Source organism: Ictidomys tridecemlineatus, chromosome 11 (assembly GCF_052094955.1).
Source record: "Ictidomys tridecemlineatus isolate mIctTri1 chromosome 11, mIctTri1.hap1, whole genome shotgun sequence".
In the NCBI taxonomy this organism is placed as follows: Eukaryota; Metazoa; Chordata; class Mammalia; order Rodentia; family Sciuridae; genus Ictidomys; species Ictidomys tridecemlineatus.
The window spans coordinates 49615204-49634958 of NC_135487.1; the positions used below are offsets into that span (position 1 = coordinate 49615204).

The window sequence follows — 19755 nt, forward strand, 5'->3', positions numbered from 1 at the left end:
TATCTGTGGACAAGTCATTTGGAGTATATTTTTTGCATCTCAGTTTTGAAAACTGTTATAGGGGCATAATATATATAAAAGCAAAGCAGTTGGCAATTTTAATTTTTTTAAAAAATGTCAATACAGGATTTATGAACAAATGCATATAAGACACCAGGCAAACAGGAGGTATTTAGTAAGTAGCAGTGGGATTATTGATAGATTCTGTATTCCTTTGTGTTCCTCTAGGGCAAGACTGACAGGCATCTCTATTAAACTATCAAGAGTATTTGTGAATTACAAAATTCATAAAGCTAATCAGGAGAGGTGAACTCCTAGTAGGAGACATTAGTGATCCCCTTAGCCCATGGAAGAACCCAGGGTCCAAAAAATAAGCATAGATATAGAAGACCTCAGTAACATAATGAATATAAAAAGGATCAAATTGATATAGCTTTCTATCTTCATATTCTGACGACAAGGAAACATCTTTTCTGAAGAGGACAGGGGACACTGCAAAAACTAACCACAGAGAAATCCTAGATTAATCTCCCAAAGGAAGCAGTTCAGATGACACTGATTTCAATGCAATGAAACTAGAAATTAAAAACAAAAGGGGGCACACTTAAATTACTTGTGTAAGGACTCTCTCTTAAGCAACTCTTGTGGCAAAAGGAAATCTAAAGGCTACTGTATATCAATATATGTTCTATTACCAGAGGTCACACAGCTAAAAGCTACAGAGGTTTATTCAAACGTAAAATCTGAGTCTCCTGAGTCATGAAGACACGGAATGGCTTCAGAGCCTGGGCAAGTCTCCCTGAGACTCGGTTTCCCCATTTTTGTCAAATGGTCTCGAGGGTCCCTGGCGTCCTGGTCCAGCGGCGGGGTTGAGCCCTGCGGGGGAGGGGAGGGTGGGCGTGAGGGAGGCGCGGCAGGAATCTCCACTTTCTGGGAAGTCAGGGAAGGTGCGGGTGTTAAGAGGTGGCAGCAGAGGGCGCTGAGCGGTCGCTGGCCGGAGCCTGCGTCTGCCATTGGTCGGGTCTGGGGCGCTGGGCTGGAGAGTTGGTGGAAAAGTGACAAGTTGAGCGAGAGAGGGAGCGCGGAGAGCGGGAGGAGCCGCCACAGCCTCCACCGAGGGGGCTCCGGGACGGCCGCCCCGGGCACAGGGTACGCTCTTCTCGATTCCGAGCGGAGGAGATTTGGCTGTCGGCGATAGTGACCCGGACAGCTCAGGGCTGAGCGGCTGGCCGAGGCGAGGCTGAAGCCGGAGGACTGGAGAGGGATCGCGCTCACGGGGTCCGCAGACTGCCCGGCGGAGGCGAGAGAGCAGGTTAGAGGGACAAAGAGCTTTGCAAACGCCCCAGGCATCCTGCGATCGCGAGCGGCCCGGACGAGGTGGCCGGGAGCCCGGGGAGAGCCCGTGGATGTTCTGCGCGCCACCGGAGAGCTGCCGCCGCCGCCGCCGCTGCCGCCGCCACGAAAGGAGGAATGCACCGGCCGCGTCGCCGCGGGACGCGCCAGCCGCTGCTGCCGCTGCTGGCCGGGCTGCTGCTGGCCGCGCGCTGGGCTGCTGCGCAAGGTAAGAAACGCCCGCTCCGGCCCCAGCGCCCCTCAGTCCACCGAGCGCCCTGGGCACTCGGCAAGCACCGCGCCCTCCTCTGGGGAGGCGGCCGACTACTCGCCCGGTATCTTGCCAGCGCGCCTCGGGCCGCGGGGGAGTCAGGCGATGATTGGCCCTGGAGCCCAGCCGCGGGTCCCGGGTGCGCCCGGGGATTTGTTCCTTCACACCGTGCATCGGTTGTCAGCACTGACAGGAAGCGTAGAGGACTTTGAGGATCGTGGGGTGATCGGGGCACTTCCGCGCCGGTCGTCTTCCCATCTCTTCCTGGACTCTTAGAGCACCCTAACTGACGTTCAGTAATCTATCCTGCGGTCCAGGATGGGTTTGCATTTTCAGAGTGCCTGCGAGAGAGCCCAGGTGGTCCGCGAACCGGCGCAAACAAAAGCCCTGTGCTGCTGGGGCTCCCGCGGCCTTGCATCTCCACTGCCCCGGCCCTCTGGCCCTCCTGAGGGTCACCATGGAGGCCGAAACGTGTACGCTGCTGCCGCCGCTGCCACTTTGTGCAAAATGTGCTGTCAGAGGAGACCTGAGGCTCCAAAGTGCTGTGTGTGTGTGTGTGTGTGTGTGTGTGTGTGTGTGTGTGTGTGTGTGTTACAATCGAGGGGGGAAAAGCCATCTAATGCATACTTGATTTTGGTAATCTCCAAAGACAATCGCACAACAGTTAGAGAAAGACTCTACCGCCAGCCGGAGCGTCTTAGTTCGCTGCGGGAAGCTGGGATCCTTGCTGTGTTTGAGCCGGTACACAATGAGAGGGAAGAGCCCGGCTGCGCCTGTGGAGACAACCGATTCATTCTTTGGAGGTTGGAGGGGGAAAGTTGATTAAAGTCTCCGGGGTCTTGGGCCTCACTTTTAACATGCATCCCTTGAGGAGGTGGTGCTGAAGCCCTCGGGTTCTTCCCTCCCCCACTCGCAGCCCCAAACCTGTGCGGACAACTAGGTCCCTGCTCCTTTAACTTGCATCTTTCATTTTTAAGTGAGCGCTGTGTTTAGGTAAAGAAAAGGCAGTGGCTTACTTAGCAGTTAAGGGGAAAAAGATCCAATCACTAAGACTGTGACCGCAGAATTAGTTTGTACTAAAACTTAGTTAATAATGTTCTTGGTAGAAAGAACTCTGGAGGGAAGTTTTGTGTGGATTCTGATTTCTTAGAGATGATTTTGGGAAGAGGGAGCAGCGTTCACAGAGAAGGATTCTGAAACTGATCCTGTAGTGTGGTTGTACTAATCTGGAAGCTCCTCAGGGTAAATACAGTTCCTAATTGTAATGAAGATGTACATCAGCGGGGAGTGCTTCTTACTGATGGAAAATCCTAATGAAATGTAAACAGTTTGGTCACATGGATGTTTTGCTTGGTGATGCCAAACATCTGGCCCTTTGCCACAACACCTGGGTGAAAAGTAGAAAATGGGCCTCAACCTAAACATCCTTCTGAAGTCCAGTTGCCCAGCAAATAGAGGCAGAGATAACCAGGGGGGGTTTCTATCTAAGGTAGAACTCCTGGCTTGGGCCCTTAGTTAATTTGGTTATTTCCTCTGTGGACTTCTTTGCTTTGTACTTAACCTTTTAGCAGTGATTACTTTTAGATGATAGCCCCTGGCAGGAGGCAGGGAGAGGAGGAGGGAGGATTTCACCTTTTTTGGTAATCTACCTTTAAATAAATGGCCATGCAGTGATTTTGTTGAGTGTAAGACAATTTTGTTACTGGCAGCCACTCAAATTTTGTCTTCTTTTACTGTTTATAGGGCCTAAATTTTTTTAAAAAGAGAAATGCTGCCTCTTTCATACTCTGCAGTAATGAGCTCAAACCTGTTATTATTGTCTTATTTGTTGTCTTATAAGCTTCTTTCCATTTCTATGAAGGTTTGCTCTTTTCTGTGGGGACAGGACTTCTAGTGGACCTCGGACTTGCTTTCATCTGAGGTTCCTAAGGTAACTAAGGTAACTCAGGAAATCAGCTCAAGGGGATATAAGTTTCACTTATTAATTTAAAAAAATGCTCAGCATATCTCCCATCACTTTTCTATTTTCTATTTATTGGCCAGGAGAAGAAATGTTTAGATGTAATGTTTCTGGCACACTCATTGTTGCTTTCCCCATGTATCCCTGCGCAAAGCTCAGCTTCTGTAGGAAGCTGAAGTCTCATCTCTGCTCCCAGAGCTCAAGGCTTCAGGAACCTGTTTGAGTTTTTCTGAGTCCTGTTGATTCTGTGGTTTGGCTGCCTGAAGCCAGAGGGAGGTGGCCTGCCACTGTGTTTGCTGTCATTTTGTAAGCCTTCCTTTGCCATTTGAATAGGTGTCTGTCCTGTCTACTTTTAGAATAGGAGTCTCCTGAGGGCAATAAGACTGTCAGCTTTGCTGGTGAAAGCACCAAGGGCCCAAGGCAGCAAGCTTCCTCTTTATTTGAGACGCTCCCAAATCCTACCTGAGTGGCTAGGGGGAGCCATGCAGAGGCAGGATAAAGGGTGTGTGTAGTCAAGCTATCTCTGGCAGTATTTTAGAAATATTTAATTTCCAATTTAATATCATACCTGGTAGGCTGTTTTTGCTACTCTGATGCCTGGAATTAAATATCTGCCTGATATTTAATTAGGAGACCTTTAAAAAAGTCAACTTTGTTCTGCCCTTCCTCCATCCTCTGCATGGTGAATATAGGCTACAAGATAGACTTCTGAAGTTTCTGAATATGTTACTTGCATCCAGATTAGCATCAGATTTGGCCATGGTTTGATGATGAACACCTACCCCCACTTGATGTTATTGATGTTAGTGTTTATCTACATAAAATGGCATATATATATATATATATATATATATATATATATATATATATAGAGAGAGAGAGAGAGAGAGAGAGAGAGAGAGAGGGGGGGGGGGCACAGTGGAGAAAGTGGTTCCTAAATTTTTGTTGAATGAACAGAGAATACCTATTTTGGTTGGATTTAAACTTATGCTATGATTTGCTTTGCTTTGCTGTGTGTGTGTGTGTGTGTGTGTTTTAGTAAAAATGCAACATATCATATTTTAAAAGATTTTTTCCTTTACTTGCCCCATTTTTTGATAGGAAGGAGTTAGTGGAACTTGACAGTATAGCTTAATGGCTACCAGCACAAACTGACCTGGGTTTGAATCTTTTTTTTTTTTCCATACGGTGCATACGTTGATTAGTCTCTCTGAGCCTCCTAGGAGTTTATATTTATTTATTTATTTGGTAGTTGTACATAATAAATTTATTTTATTTATTTATATGTGGTGCTGAGGATCGAACCCAGGGCCTTACATGTGGTAGGTGAGCACTCTACCGCTGAGCCATAACCTCCAGCCCCTTCTTAAGAGTGTTTTAGATTTAAGTAAAACCATACATGTCAAGTATGGGGAAGAGCACTAGCCTAGAGGTGCAGTATGTGAAATTGAGGATATATGAACCCCCAGAAATGATACTCCTTTTCATTTTTATGGTTATATGTTTATTGGTATAATCAGAGTTTCCAAGAAAACTGTTAAAGATAGGCCCACTGCAGTTCATGACGCTGGCTGCCTGGATAGGTTGAAAGGGACTGAGTGTTGGCTGTAGGATTTAGCTCAGATCAGCCACTCCATGGAGGCTCTGCTTCTCACTTCCTCTCACTTCCCACTTTTGCTCTCTCCAGGTGGGCTGTTCAATGGGCCTGGAGGAAGTTGATGAATGGTGCCAAGTCCCTGTAACTAAGATTGCATGTCCCAAGTACTCTGAGATGCCCCTGTTTTGCAATTTATTTAACAGTTAATATAATCATTACAGTGGACCAGTAACTATTCTAAGACTTTTACCAGTATTAACTCACTGAATCTTCACAGCACCACCATAAGAGAGATGGCATAACCAGATCATTTTAAAGACAGATGAATGTAAGTGCAGAGAGGTTGAGTCATTTTTCTTAAAGTCACACAGCCAGGATGTGGCTTATTGGGCTTACAAGCCCTAGTAGTTGATGTATTTATTTTAACTAACTACTGTCATAGACAATCCCTCCTAGCTTAATTCTTACAGTTTATATTCTTTTAATGTACAGACTAGTGGTTTCCCCATGTTTTCCAAGGGAACTCTAGGCAAGTTTTTCTTTCCCGTCACCTGGAGTACATAAGAGACGATTTGGAGACAGCCTATTCCAATTTTCCTTCCAATGCTGGCCTTCTCTTAGTCTGTCTTGCTGTAACTCTGAGATAGATTAGAAGAGCCTGCGATAGCCTGGGCTTCTGGATCTGGAAGAATTACATTTTTGTTATGAACTGCAACTTTGATGCGGTTTGAGGAGTGTGTCTGGCAGTTCCTTCCAACTAGTGATGAGCTATATTTTGATGAAGTGCCTTTGTATTTGCATCTTGGTATATAACTCGGGTGTGGGGGGGGACGTTGATTTATAGGAGTGCTCTCTGGAGGGAGAGCCCATTGCCAGCTCAGAGTTCCAGTGAGCACCAGATCCTGGCAGATCCAGCTCCAACTGGGAAGCACTCAAATCTTGGAGGCCTCTTTTTCAAACAGTAGGGCCTCCGCTGTGACAGGAGAGACTGTTCTTGTGGACACACGAAGAGAAAGGAATACTCTTCTAGGAGTCTGAGAAAGTTCTCTGGAGTTGGAAGGGGAGGGGAGGGGAGAACTCTTCGAAAACCCTTAACTAAATGCAGCTGCTTGTTACACGGGGCCTGACTTGCATGCCAGGAATATCTAAAAAGCTAACGAATACAAAATAAAAATAAACAGCAGTAAAAAGGCTCTCTCTTTGTTGCAGTAAGCTCAGTTGGGGTTTTCAGTGTGTTTAGGAATGGGATAATTGTGGCATCCACTTTATTTTGGTAAGGCAGAGAAATTCGCATTGATGTTCTGTCCCTGGGATGCCCCAACACCTGAACCCTCCCCCACCCCAACACACACCCCCATGTCAGGACTTGGACATTCACAGAGCCTGAGGCTCCAACTGTTGCCCCTGAGTGAATTACACTGGAAAAGGGCAGATAATTTAATGGGATCATCTTGGCGGAGCTAGCCAATTTCACACCCCATCTCTCACTAATAGAAAGGCACAAGAAGGCTACAACATCCTCAGATGAAAAGGTTGTATAAAAAGGCCCTGTGTAACAGTAACTGTCTGTTCATAAATAAGGTTCTATGGAGTTTTGATCCAGAGACAGTTATTAAATACTGATAAGTGAAGTCTCATAATGTTTGGCCTTTTTACATTTCCTTCCCCCCTCCTCTTTTCTCCAAAGCAACAGAGTTTTAAAAAAATTTTCTTGAGATTAAAAAAAAAAAAAAAGGAGTCTAAAAGATCCACTAGTTCAGACTGCTTATTTTTTTAAGGTTTTCTATGTAGAATGGACCTTCTTTGAAAGCCATTTAAAGAGGTGGCCTGGTGTAACCGAATGGGATTTGAACCTAATAGATAGGGTTTACATACATGGAGGCTTTGCTGCTTGCTTGGGCAAAGTTACTTACCCTCTGAGCCTCTGTTTCCTTATCTGTAAAATGGGGTTAACAATCATATTTGATTTACAGGGTTTTTATGAGAATTAGAGAATGTCAAGGACAGGAAGCTCCCAACGCGCAAGACCTGCTGAATGTATAGCGTGTTAGCAGTCGCTCCCATCCAGGGCTTACTGGAGAAGTCAGAAAATTTGACTCCAAATCAAGGATCATTATGCTGGGAGATGTAGCCGAGGCTCTGAGAGCAGCACTTTTTATGGTATTTTGAGACTCTTGAGTGTTTTGTTTTACAGGAAGCTTGGAGACGCTCTGGATCTGAGCAGTCCTCTGACCAGTGCTGGGGACCCCATGGGAGGGGATTCCACAGTGCAGTTTTGCAGAGCCTTAAAACAAAGGCTTTTTTCAGAGCCATGAGCTCTTGGGGAAGAGCAACCCCTCCCTGGTGTTTGGTGTAATTCCAGAATCCTGCAATGGGGGGATGTTACATTTCAGGGACGTCCACTTGTAATCTGACCGTTTTTTAGCTCCAATATCCAAATAATCTTGCTGAGCACAACTTGAAAGAGAAGGATAATGGCCAGAGGAAAGAATCCTGAGGTGCTCTGTTAGCCATTTAAAATTTCTGAGTACAAAAAAAGTTCATGTTACCCAAGGAGAGAAGAGTAATGAAGTGTGTGGGAAGGGGGAAGGGCGATAACAAGAACTTGTGGAGACTAGGCAGAGTGTATGTTTTTTATTTTTGTTTTTCAGCAGTAGAGCTTGTCTTTCAATGCATTTCAACTAACCTTTATTTTGTATTTATTATGTGCAAGATATGGTGTTAGTGGCCCAGGAATAGAACATTATTCCTGGTCTCTTGGAAAGAGGAAGGAGAGAAATTCTTACTTTTTTTGAACACCTACTGTGGGCCCGGTATCACTCTTTGTAGATTTATATGTCTGAGCAACCCCTGGAGGGATGGACTTTGGATCTTAGTTTAACTGAGGAGGAAATGAAGGCTCAGAGAGGTAAGTATGTTGGCCAGCCTCATGCAATTATTATGCTGGGATTTGGGATTTGAACCAAGGTATTTTGACTCTCAAAGGGCTGGGGTTGTGGCTCCGTGGTAGAGGACTCACCTAGCACAGGCAAGGCCCTGGGTTCGATCCCCAGCACCACATATAAATAAAATAAAGGTATTGACTCTCAAGTATGACCATCCTTAAAATGAGATGGGGCATCAATGGATAGATTTGCTACCTCTGGTGGGTAGAGGTAGCAAGTCTGTCCATTGATGTGGAGAAGGGCCCTGGAATTCAGGGATGGAAGGCAGTAATTCTCAGGGAATTAGAGGATCAAAAATAGAGCATTAGTGCCTCCTTTACAGGCTCATCAGAGGAATGTATAAAATAATTCATGAAAATGTTCCGTATCATGCCATACATATGCTGTCCCTATTTGGCCAGTGACAGACCTGGTCAGGATATATCTGCTTCCAAAGCCACTTACCCCCACTTTTCAATGACATGTGGGTTTTGGAAGATCGAGTAGCTGTGCCATTTCTATGTGGAAGGGCAGACACTGGGGACAGTTTCTCTGATGTTGTCCTCCTCCTGCCTGCAGCCTGGCTTTGTGTAGAGTCAGGGAGCCAGTCATGACGCCCAGACATGAATGAACACCAGCATTCTTGTAACTCTGCCCCCACCTTCCCTCCTTCATTCATTCATCTTACAGTTTCTATGCTCTTAATGTAAGCCAATATCCTGGTGGTCCCACTGGAGAGACAAAGATGGTCATTGCCTTGAATGGTTTTGCAAATAGCAGATTTGTGGCAGCAATTGCTAACTGATCAGTGAATCTGTTTCTCTTTCTTGCTGGGCACATTTGCTAAATGACCATATTTCCCAGCTCCCTCTCAGTTAATTGAGGCCACGTGATCAAATACTAGCCAATGGAATGAGTTGGAAGTATTGAGTGTCACTTGTAGGTTTGACCCACAAAAAAGTACCCAGATGGCTGGCAATCTTAGAAGTCATGTGTTGAAGATGCCACAAGATGGAAAGAGCTGAGGATCTTCCCTTAATCACTCTACCATGGTGAAAGCCACCTGCCGGGCCACACTGATTTAGATTTTATATGAGCCAGAGTCAAGCATCTATTGGTAAGGCTGAGATTTGGGGATTTTCAGTTATAGCTGCTAACGTTACCTTAACTAACTCTAGTCTGTAGACCACAGTGTGCCTTGAGATCAGTTTAGTGGGTCAGGACCAGCATTGTAAAGATAAAATAGGGACTCTAGTTTGGATCTGACCACTTCAAGTGGAACAGCTCCCTCTATAGAATCAGACCTCAGGGTGCCTTTGGAATTGTGCTCAGTACTCTGGGGAATTTAAAACTGTGACTGGCCTTTCCCCTTGGGGAATTTACCTTTTAAAGGCAATAAAATAGGCACTTGTGGAATAATTATACAGCCAGTGAGTACAGAATTGGTGATTATATATGCAGAATCCTGAGAAGGGAGAGGTCTTTGGGGGTGGATTCTTAGGAAGGTTTTTGGAGGAGAGGAGCTGGACACTCTCCTGCTGGGAAAGGGCTGAGTCTGCCCCAGCTGCAGCTGGCCGCCCTGGTCTGCAGGGGCTGGCCTAGATGGGCTTGGGTTCTTAGATGGGCCTTGGGGAGGGGGGAGAGTTAAATAGGTCTCCAAGGGATGGGAGAGGGAAGAAAAGAAAGAAAGCCTTGAGTGGTACCCTTTGATTTTTGCATGTGAAGGGGGAAAGGGAGGGGCGAAGGAAGAGAGGGAGTTTCCTGGGAGGTGGACATTGGCTTGTCTTCCTCGCCAGAGGGTGTCCTGTGTTTCAAGACAGCTTGTCAAAGATCCAGGAAGCCTGTCTTTGCTGCTGCAGTTTGTTTTGTAGTGCAGGCTACTAAATCCTAGTTCACATTTTGCCTGCTTGATGGAAATCACAAGAATGGTAATAACTGACACATACCGTGTACCAAGTACCATTTAATTTTTTGTTTTGTTGGTGCTGGGGATGGAATCCAGGGCCTTGTACACACATAGTGAGCAGGGACAAATTTTTTTTTGTTTTTATATTTTTTAGTTGTAGTTGAACACAACACCTTTATTTCACTTGTTTACTTTTGCATGTGGTGCTGAGAATCGAACCCAGGGTCTGGAATGTGCGAGGCGAGCTACCGCTGAGCCACAACCCCAGCCCCAGAGACAATTTTTGATGACATCCTTGATCTATTGCTGCACCCCCACCCCCATGTTCTTGATGTATTTTAACTCACTTAGTCTTCAATTCAACCCTATGAGTTGTATAAGCTGTTATTCCCCCCATTTTTCAGATAAGGACACAAGGCACAAAGAGGGTCATGTGTGTGCCCAAGACCACACAGAGAATTAAACAGGAAAGACACAAAGGTATTCTGAGGCCAGGGCTTTGTCCTTAATCATTATGCTATCCTGCATCTCTGCTTTTTTTTTTTTAATAACTCTATCTGATTAAAGTTTTGTATAAGATCTCAGCCAAGTAGCTGAGTCAAATGATTATAACGAGTGCCTCCATTTATATAGGGCTTTGTAGCTTGCAAAATTATTTCATGTACAGTATTAACCTTAATTTCAGTAGCCCAATAAAACAGGTTTTTTTTTCTCTTTCTTTGTCTTTCTCTTTTTAAATCAGTTGGCAGCTCACCCATGGCCACTCAGTAGGTGCTGGTGCTTTTCTACAATGTAGCACCTTTGACTTCAGACCCATTGTAGTTTTTACACTAAAGAGCTATTGGTCTTTGAAATTTGTGCCTCTTGGATTCATTTTCAGTATTACTTCACCAGCAAACAAATTTGACTGTTCTCACTTGTTTCACCCACAAAATTTTCAAGATCAGCCATCATTTTTGAAACAGTTTAGAGGTGTTTGTAGGTGGGGCCTGGGGAAGGGATTCCTGTAAACTAAAGAAATTCACTTGTGTCAGTGTGGTGCTGTAATCCTAGTGGCTTTGAAGGCTGAGGCAGGAGGATCACGAATTCAAAGCTAGCCTCAGCAATTTAGCAAGGCCCTAAGCAACTCAGTGAGACCTTGACTCTAAATAAAATATTAAAAAGGGACTGGGGATGTGGCTCGGTGGTTAAGTGCCCCTGGGTTCAGTCTCTAATACAGAGGGTGGGGTAGGGAGGAGGAAAAAAAAAAAAGAAATTCACTTGCAAATAGAAGTTACTTAAAAACAAGGAGTTTGCTAAGGGGCTGGTGATTTCAGCAGGTAGAGGAACCAGGAAGGGCAGGGCTTTGGTAGTCCACCCATCTTGGCCCCAAACTAGGCTCACCACTTTCCTGCCAGGTCAGCAGATTCCTTAACCTCTCTGAGATGGGTTTTCCTCAACTGTAAAATGGGTGGCGGAAGGGTGCCTATCTTGAAGGCTGGGAAGGAATGGGAAGTGCTTGGCGCAGTTTCTGGACCCAGATCTCTGGTTGGCACGTGATTGCTGCTACATCTATGAACCGAGACCAGCAGTTCCTCCTTGGAAATTTTCACAGCATGGGATGGGCAAGATTCCTAAAACTTGAGTTTTACAACACTCTGAAGCTGACTTCTTGGCCTGGCCCTGGGAGATTTTAGGTTATGATGAAGTGAGCGTTCTAAAGATAGGGACTTTCTTATGCTCTGAGAAGAGTAAACATCATAAGACAAACGTGGACTCCTCTGCCCCGAATCCTAGACGTCTTTGAAAGGCTCCTATCTGTCCTTCATGGGAAACTGACACCATTTCTTCATGGATTTAGACATGGGCACGGGGAAGCAATTTATTCTGCCTTTTCTCCACAGGAGAGGTTGCACCAGCCTCAACCTGTCTGATTTCCCTCCCATGAGGTGTTTGGTAGTTTTTGCATAATGTTCACCCCCACCTCTGGGTATTGATTTTCTTTTTCCCACCTGGGCTGTGTGATAAGCCCTAGTCCTGATGTGCACACCTTAAGGCACTGATGCTTGCCTTAAGGAAGTAGTGACTGTTTGCCTCCTTCTCTGTTCAGAGAGCCTTTGTGGGGGGCTGGGATAGGAACTTGCAGTCCCCAGCATGATCTGTTTAAGATTAAGCTGTAGAAATGGCCGATAGTGAGCAGGGCCAATTTTTGATGATGTCTTTAACCTGTTGGTGATTTTCCCTTTTATTCTCTATGTGGCTCATAGTGCTCTGCCCTCTCGCAGCTAGAGTCTCCAAGCCAAGGAATCAAGAGCTTTGCCTGTGGCCTGGGGCAGAGCCTGCTGTTGGGGTCTCTCAGGGGACACCTGACAAATGGTGTCCCTCTTTCCCACCGAGGAAGGAGGAGCTGAGCTGAGCAGGCCCAGTTTGTTCTTTCCATTCATCCCTAAATCCCTGTCCAGGACTGTGTCCTAGGCGTGGTCAGGGGCAAGGAGGAGTGAGGAAAGGGGCACAAGGAGAGGAGTAACCTCCACACCAGGCCCAGGGAGTAAAGCTTTTATCTCCTTCACTGGCTTCAATGTGACTGTTGTTTTTTTGGTACTGGGGACTGAACCTGGGGTACCCTGCCACTGAGCTACAGCCCCAGCCCTTTTATTTTTTATTTTGAGCAGCGTCTCTTTGCATTTCCCAGACTGGTCTCAAGCTTTTGATACTCCTGTCTCAGCCTCCCAAGTAGGTTAGGTCACACTCCTGTGCCACCACACCTGCCTTGATTTTTTTTTTTTTTTTAAGGATCACTTGCCAGATTTCATGATTAAGTTGGGGCTAAAATTAGATGAGAGGATCAAAAACATTTTACAAATAACTCTCCTACATCTTTGCCTCAGGCCTCAGGTTTACAGAGTCTCTTAGCCAATCTAGGCCATTGGTGAAAGTGACTTCTCGCAGACTCACGTGATGACATCAGCCGAACAGTCAATCCCTCTCAGACCAGAGTGTTGGGGTAGCCAAGGGGAGGGGAGAAGGGCCGGGGAGGAACGGCCTCTGCACCTGCCAGGTGATACCTCCTGTGTGAACTACCAAGAAGTCACTGGGGCTTCCGTTTGGTTAAATATTTGTTTAGCAATTAAAGTGGATGTAGAAGAAATATATGGCAGTATCTTCTGCTGTAGGAGGTTTACTGTTTCTGTTAGGGAGGCAAGATTGATACCCTCTAAATGGTAGGTGGAGACAATGCCTGACCTGTGTGCAGGGCCGTTTCCCTGTCTCCAGCCTCTGGGCGTCTACTCCAGCTCCTGCCCACTTCCTTGGCACATCCAGCTCCTGCTTGTCCCTCTTTCCATGTCTTCTCGCTGAAGTCACACTTGTTCTTCAGCCTCCAGAGTGTCCACATTCAGCAAAAACCTGACCCTGACCTGCTTCAGCCTCCTGCCCCTCTTCCCCTCACCTTTGTCTTCAGCCAATTACCACCACACAGCCACGGAAGTCACTCTCATTTATTTATTTACTTTTTCGGGTACCAGGGATTGAACTCAGGTTACTCGACCACTGAGCTACATCCCCAGCCCTATTTTGTATTTTATTTAGAGACAGGGTCTCATTGAGTTACTTAGTGCCCCGCTTTTGCCGAGGCTGGCTTTGAACTCCTGATCCTCCTGCCTCAGCCTCCTCAGCTGCTGAGATTACAGGTGGGTGCTACTGAGCCGTGGTCACTTATTTTGATGTAGTTTTAATTTTAATCCTTGTGATAATAGTCACCATGATTTATTGAGCAACTCCCAGGGACTGTACCCCTGGCAAGGCATTTCATATTTGTAGTGGAATCATATTATTTTTGTCTCTCCACAATGATTGCCCTGATCCCAATCCCCTTTCTCTTGCTCTCTCCTGGGAAATGCCCCTTCCTCAATTCACAAAAGGAGCTGCTCCAACCTGGTTATGGGGGGCTGCCTATGTAATGCTCACTCGCCAGGCTGACTCTGATAATAATAGACTTTGCCTGGGACCTAGGGGCAGTTCTTATGGGGTAGAAGGGATGAGAGATGCCTTGGTCATATCTGTGCCCAGAGAAAGAAGTGAGTGTGTGGGAGAGAACCTGACTTGCTCATTGGGCAGGCCTGACAGCTGCCTAGTCTCTTGTCCATCTTCCTCTGCTCTTGTCTGCACTCACAGGCTCAAATACGAGATTATTGTGTCCTGGCCATGCAAACCCCTTGCCTCACTCATCACCACAAAATGAAGTTTGATCTTGATTTTTTACTTAAAAGGAAAAGTTTTCTTTCTTTCTTTCTTTCTTTCTTTCTTTCTTTCTTTCTTTCTTTCTTTCTTTCTTTCTTTCTTTCTTTCTTTCTTTCTTTTTCTTTCTTGATGAGAAAATATGTATCTATTAAAAAAAATCAGAAAAGTGTAACCAAAAAAATCACCTCTAATCCTACCATTCAGGAAGAAACTCTAATATTTCTTATACATGCATATTTAAAGGAGGGCACACTGGTATTCGGAAGAGAAAACAGAGGCTCAGACATGTGGAGGAACTCCCCCTGCGTCATAACCAGCTTCTTTCCATTCTGCCCATTTCTAGGCAAGGACCAGGTCTTGTGTTAGTTAATTGCTGTCTGGTCTAGCCCATCTTCCTTGGTAGGAAATCACTAAATTCATGCTGGGTGAATGCTAAATTCAGTGTTATTAAGTGCCTCAGTGAAGGTGTGGGCAGTAAGTTTTGTAGATAAAAGAAGAGAGAAATTATTGAAGAGTTCTCAGGATGGTGCTTGAGAGACTCAGTCCATTTTCTGTTTCTGTGAGAGGATACCTGAGACTGGATGATTTATAAAGAAAAGAGATTTATTGCTCATGGTTCTGTGGTAGGAAAGCAGAAGGCCCAGTGGTCATGTGTGGAAGGAGCAAAGTAGGAGGGTGGCCTGGCGTTCCTGGGAGAATTGCATTAATCCTTCTTAAAGACTTAATTACCCATTCAAGGCCCCAACACTGTCTCAGTGGCAATCAAATGTCAACATGGAGTTTTGGAGGGGACAAACTATTTTCCAAGCATAGCAGATAGCAGAGAGTGATCTAATATTGACTGGATGCCTTTAATCGAGTGGGCGGAGCCAGTGCAGCTGGAACACCCAGTCACTTCTGCTGGTAGGGCTGCCACAGACGGCTTTTCTGAAAATACAAAACTCAAAGTAGAAATGTCGGCGTGAACATGTGACAGGGGCAGAAGAAGAAAGAGAGAGACAGTGTCTAGAAGGAAGTCTAAAGGTGCAACAGGAAATTAACCCAAAGAATCCTACCTAAAGAAAGGAATTGGGGCACGGCGAGGGTGCACAGCTACAAATACGGTCAAGAATTCTCCAGTGCGACTCTCGGGTGGGCCTTCCCAGTCTGCCTACCGTCCAGTCCTGTCTCACTGGGCATCTTTGTGCTGGGGTCTTCCAGGGCTGTCAATCCCACAGGAACACCTTTTTCTACCTCTCAACCAAAGTCCTGTTCTGGCCCAGATGTCACTTCCCCAACTATAGACTAGACTGGGTTCCCACTTCCTTACTTCCATGGCACCCTGTATTTTAAGTATCATTTATTATAATTTATTGGATGTGTACCTGGGCAATGGGTATGTTTGTAATATCTTCTCTATCACAGCTCGACGGTCCCTAGGTTGGGCCTGGTTCTTTCTCTCTCTCTCTCCCTCCCCCTCTCTCTCTTTTTTTTTAAATTGCACCAGGGATTGAACCCAGGTGTGCTTAACCACGGAGCCAAGTCCCCAGTCCTTATATTTTATTTTTATTTTTAATTTTTATTTTGAGGTCTCATTAGGTTTCTTACAGCCTCATTAAATTACCAAGGCTGACTTTGAACCTGCAATCCTCCTGCCTCAGCCTCCCAAACCTCTGGGATTATAGACGTGTTCCACCATGCCCAGCATGGGCCTGATTTTCAACTTCCCCAGCCAGTAAAATGGCCCAGTGGTCAAGTGAATGGACTTTACTTCTTATAGATTGGGCTAACTCTCGTTTACTTTGCTCCTCTATCTAGGAATTAAAAAATGCATCTTTGAACATCTGAACGTCTTAAGGCTGTCTCTTCCAAAACTGTCTCTTTCCAACCTGGGAGAGAGTTCATTTGGGTGTGAGACCTGCTGTGGGTTCTGAGCCATGGGAAATCTGTGATCACTCTGGGTTTTGCTGCTATAAATCAGTGTCATTTTCTTTTGATTGGCAACAAATTCAGTTTTTGTGTGGCCGTTCCCCTGTTTATCTTTCTCTCACATCCACTACTCTTTTTGGAAGGTGCAGTAAATACTGTCAAGAGACTGAGCCTGCAGACTCAGACTGGAGGTGGGGTGCTTCCTCCCCACCAGGAGCATCTTTATCCTTCTTCCTTCCCTCCCTCCCTCCCTCTCTCCTGCTCCCCTGTCTTTCTTCAGGAATTTTAAAAGGGGTCTCTTTACTAGGGAAACATCCCCTGGGGAGCAGCAACTCCTCTCTCCTTTCTTGTATTTAGGATGCTCTAAGGTTTGAACTTGCAAGCCATCTGGATGCAAAAATGGTCAGAAAAACCCAAGTGTCTTTGGATTTCCTATGAGACTCTTTAGGGCCTCAGGGCCCCTGACCATCTGCATCAGGCTGGGACCCTTTTCATTCATGCAAGAAGAGAGAAAGGGTTTTGGTTGGGCTTCCAGGGGGCTGAGGCTGAGAAGCCTGGGCTGTTTCATTCTTGCCTGGCTGCTGTGAGTCAAGCTGGTCCTTGGTTGGCATGCACATCAGAGTTGCTGGTTGCTGGGTGCCAGGCACTGGGCTGGGTGCTAGGGACCACAGGACCTTCTGTGGTCAGCCTTGTAGGGAGCATGAAAAAGATGAAGGAGTGCTGGAAGAGCATTGTGGGGGTTGTCTTAAGAAGTATGGGAAGGGAGGAGGAGGGTCAGAAAGGTACTTCAAGGGAGGCTCCACTGGAGAAAATGTGTCTGGGAGGCACTACCCCATAGCCCATTATGCATTTACAAATAATATTGATAGTTATAGATGGGCTTATTTTGACACATTAGTTCACAAACATCTGCTGTCTAAAGTTTGACATATTGGTACTGGGGATTGAACCCAGGGGTGCTTAACCACTGAGCCATATTCCCAGTCCCTCCCCCCCCCCCCCCCCGGCTTTTTTTGTATTTTATTTAGAGACAGTGTCTCACCGCGTTACTTAGGGTCTCATTAAGTTGCTGAAGCTGGCTTTGAACTCACGAGCCTTCTGCCTTGGCCTCCCAAGTCATTGGGATTACAGGTGTGCACCACTCTGCCCAGCTAAATTTTGATTTTTGACTAAGTGATTGAAAATCATCTCCCAGGCCCCTCTCTGTAAGCCAGCTCTTCCCTGGGAACCTCAGCTGCTCCACCAGGGCCAAAATAACTCAGGGAGTTTGAGAGCCCTCTGGGTAACTGGCAGACGTGTGGATGCAGGTGAAGATGGTGTTCAGGACCCAACCCTAGGCTGTGCCTTCTCAGAAAGTTGCTCTGTTCTTCCCGGGGTCTGAGGTCTCAGTTTTCTCTTCTACCCTGGGAATTATCATTCAGTCTCTAAAGATTATAGGAGACTTCAAAGTCTTACCTGAGACCGAAGGATCAGAGAGCAGGCAAGATTTTGTCTTCATTTTGGGGAGAGTGGATCCAGGAGGCTTCCTTTATTCACTCAACAAATATTTATGTGACGAGCATTATCCTAGATGCTGAGGGTAGGTCAGCAAACAAAACAAAGACCCTGCTCACTGAGGAATGGAAAATAGAGAAACGTATGCTCCACACGCAATAGTAAGCACTAAGGAAAATGCAGCCGGCTAAGGACCTTGTGCTCTTTCATAGGGTGGCCTGGAAGCTTCTAGATACAGTGACTCTTGAGCAGACAACTGCATGAAGGAAAGGGTCAAACCCTGTGTCAGAAGGTGGGGAGCAAGCACAAAAGCCATGAAGTGGAGTTTCCTCAGTTAACAGTATCACAGCAATTGCTTCTGCGGCCAATAGTGATATTTATAGAGCACTGACTGTGTGCCAGGTACTATTAAAGCATCATTAAATCCTCTTACCAACTTGCTTAGTTAGGTGCTATTATACCCATTTCACAGACAAGGTAACTAAGGACTCCTTAGCAAAAAGGCAAGCATCCAGAAAACGGGAAGAGGGAGCAGCACAGGAGGGTATAGATGAGACATCCCTGCACAGAGGAAAGAGTGCATGATTTGGAGAAACACAGTATCTGGGGCCCTTCCTTTTGTTATTTATTTGTTTATTTATTTATTGGTACTGGGGATGGAATCCAGAGCATCATGTCTGCTGGGTGAACATTCTACCACTGAGCCACATCCCTAGTCTGAGAGAAAATGTCTGTTTGGGTCTGGCCTGCTACTCCTCTGTTGTGTAATCATGGGCTACATGCTTCGTGTCTCTAGGACTCCATTTCCTGATTTGTAAAATGGGCTAATAAAACTCAGAGGATTGTTGTGTATATTTATCGAGAAATCCAGGTGAAAGGACATTGCAATCTGCATGGCACCCTGTAAATGTCACTCATTGTTGATAGTATTCATGAGAGTTCTCATTCCTTGCCTCTTGCAAAGAGTTAGAGAATGAGAGGATGGGTTTGCCACTTACATAACTTCTTCTGTTCTTGCTGAATTTTTTTTTTTTTCCACGAATGTCTCTGTGGGCAATGTGGCCACAGTATCCAGTTGAATTGGCAGCCATCTTTCTGGAAGAAGAATGGATTGGGTTCTTGTCTTTCTAAAGAAATCACTTCAGGTCCTAGAACTTCCAGCACACTCTCTTTTATGATATCAAGCTATCTGTATTCCCCAAATCCAGGATTCTGTGGCAGCTTTCTCTAATTTTGTGTAAGTGGTAGGTGCTCCATCAATGTTAAATGGCCCCTTTTACACTATGCGTTTGCCCCAGAGTCCTGTGGGATGAGTGACTCAATCCCGTGAGATCTGGAGAGAATGGTGTTATCATTTGGGGCTAGAGAATGGGAAACCCTGGTGAAGGGACTTCTCCCAAACAGAATAGTTGACAGTCAGTCTGGAGGCTCATTTTTAAGTCTGGTGAGGCATCCTGCTAGGGCTTGTAAGTTCATTCGCTGGTCCACCAAACAATGGCTGGATACCTACCATGTGCCAGGCACCATGTTAGGTGTTGGGAACACAGTGATGAACCAGACAGGGGTGCAGGGATCAAGATGCCTGCTCTAGAGAATGCCCTAAGGGGGGACTGAGGATACATTTTTAAATTTCCACGTGTGCTGGTGCCCTTTGCAGCACCTGCAGAAAGGGCACAGGGGTGGTGGTTGCTTCCTGGGTGCTTGCTGAAGACTGACATGCATACATCCATCCAGGGGCACCACCTCTGGGGCCTGTGATCAGACTGGAGCCCTCAGCATGTGCTTTTCATGCTCCCTTGGTGGGGTGGGCCTCCTGTGGAGATCAGCTCCCTCTCAGCCAGGCAGCTGTCCTCTCTTGGGGGTGGGATAACTGCCTCCTGGAGTCGAATCTCCAGGGAGCAGAGCCCACAGGGAAAGAATCCTGTCTCTCTGTGTGCACCTGGGATTAGGTAGAGCTGCTGCTAATGCAGTCAGGTCAGGAAAGGGCCCTGGGTGAAACTGGAGGCAGGGGCTGATCTTCCCATTTGCTCTCTAGAAAAAGGATTCCTTCTGTCACTTATTATTATTATTATTATTTTGCATTAGGGATTGAACCCAGGGGCACTTAACACTGAGCCACACCCCAGCCCTTTCTATTTTTTAATT

The 19755-nt window shown here is 46.0% G+C and overlaps 1 protein-coding gene across 1 annotated transcript in view; it reads left to right on the plus strand.

Moving 5' to 3' along the window:
* Positions 1 to 1428: 1428 nt before the first annotated feature.
* Positions 1429 to 19755, plus strand: part of Ror1 (receptor tyrosine kinase like orphan receptor 1) — a 374004-nt gene continuing 355677 nt past the window's right edge. Inside the window, exon 1 of the mRNA XM_005337717.4 lies at positions 1429 to 1561. Coding sequence (XP_005337774.1) covers positions 1471 to 1561 — 91 coding nt within the window. The 5' untranslated portion in view covers positions 1429 to 1470. The remainder of the gene's footprint in view (positions 1562 to 19755) is intronic.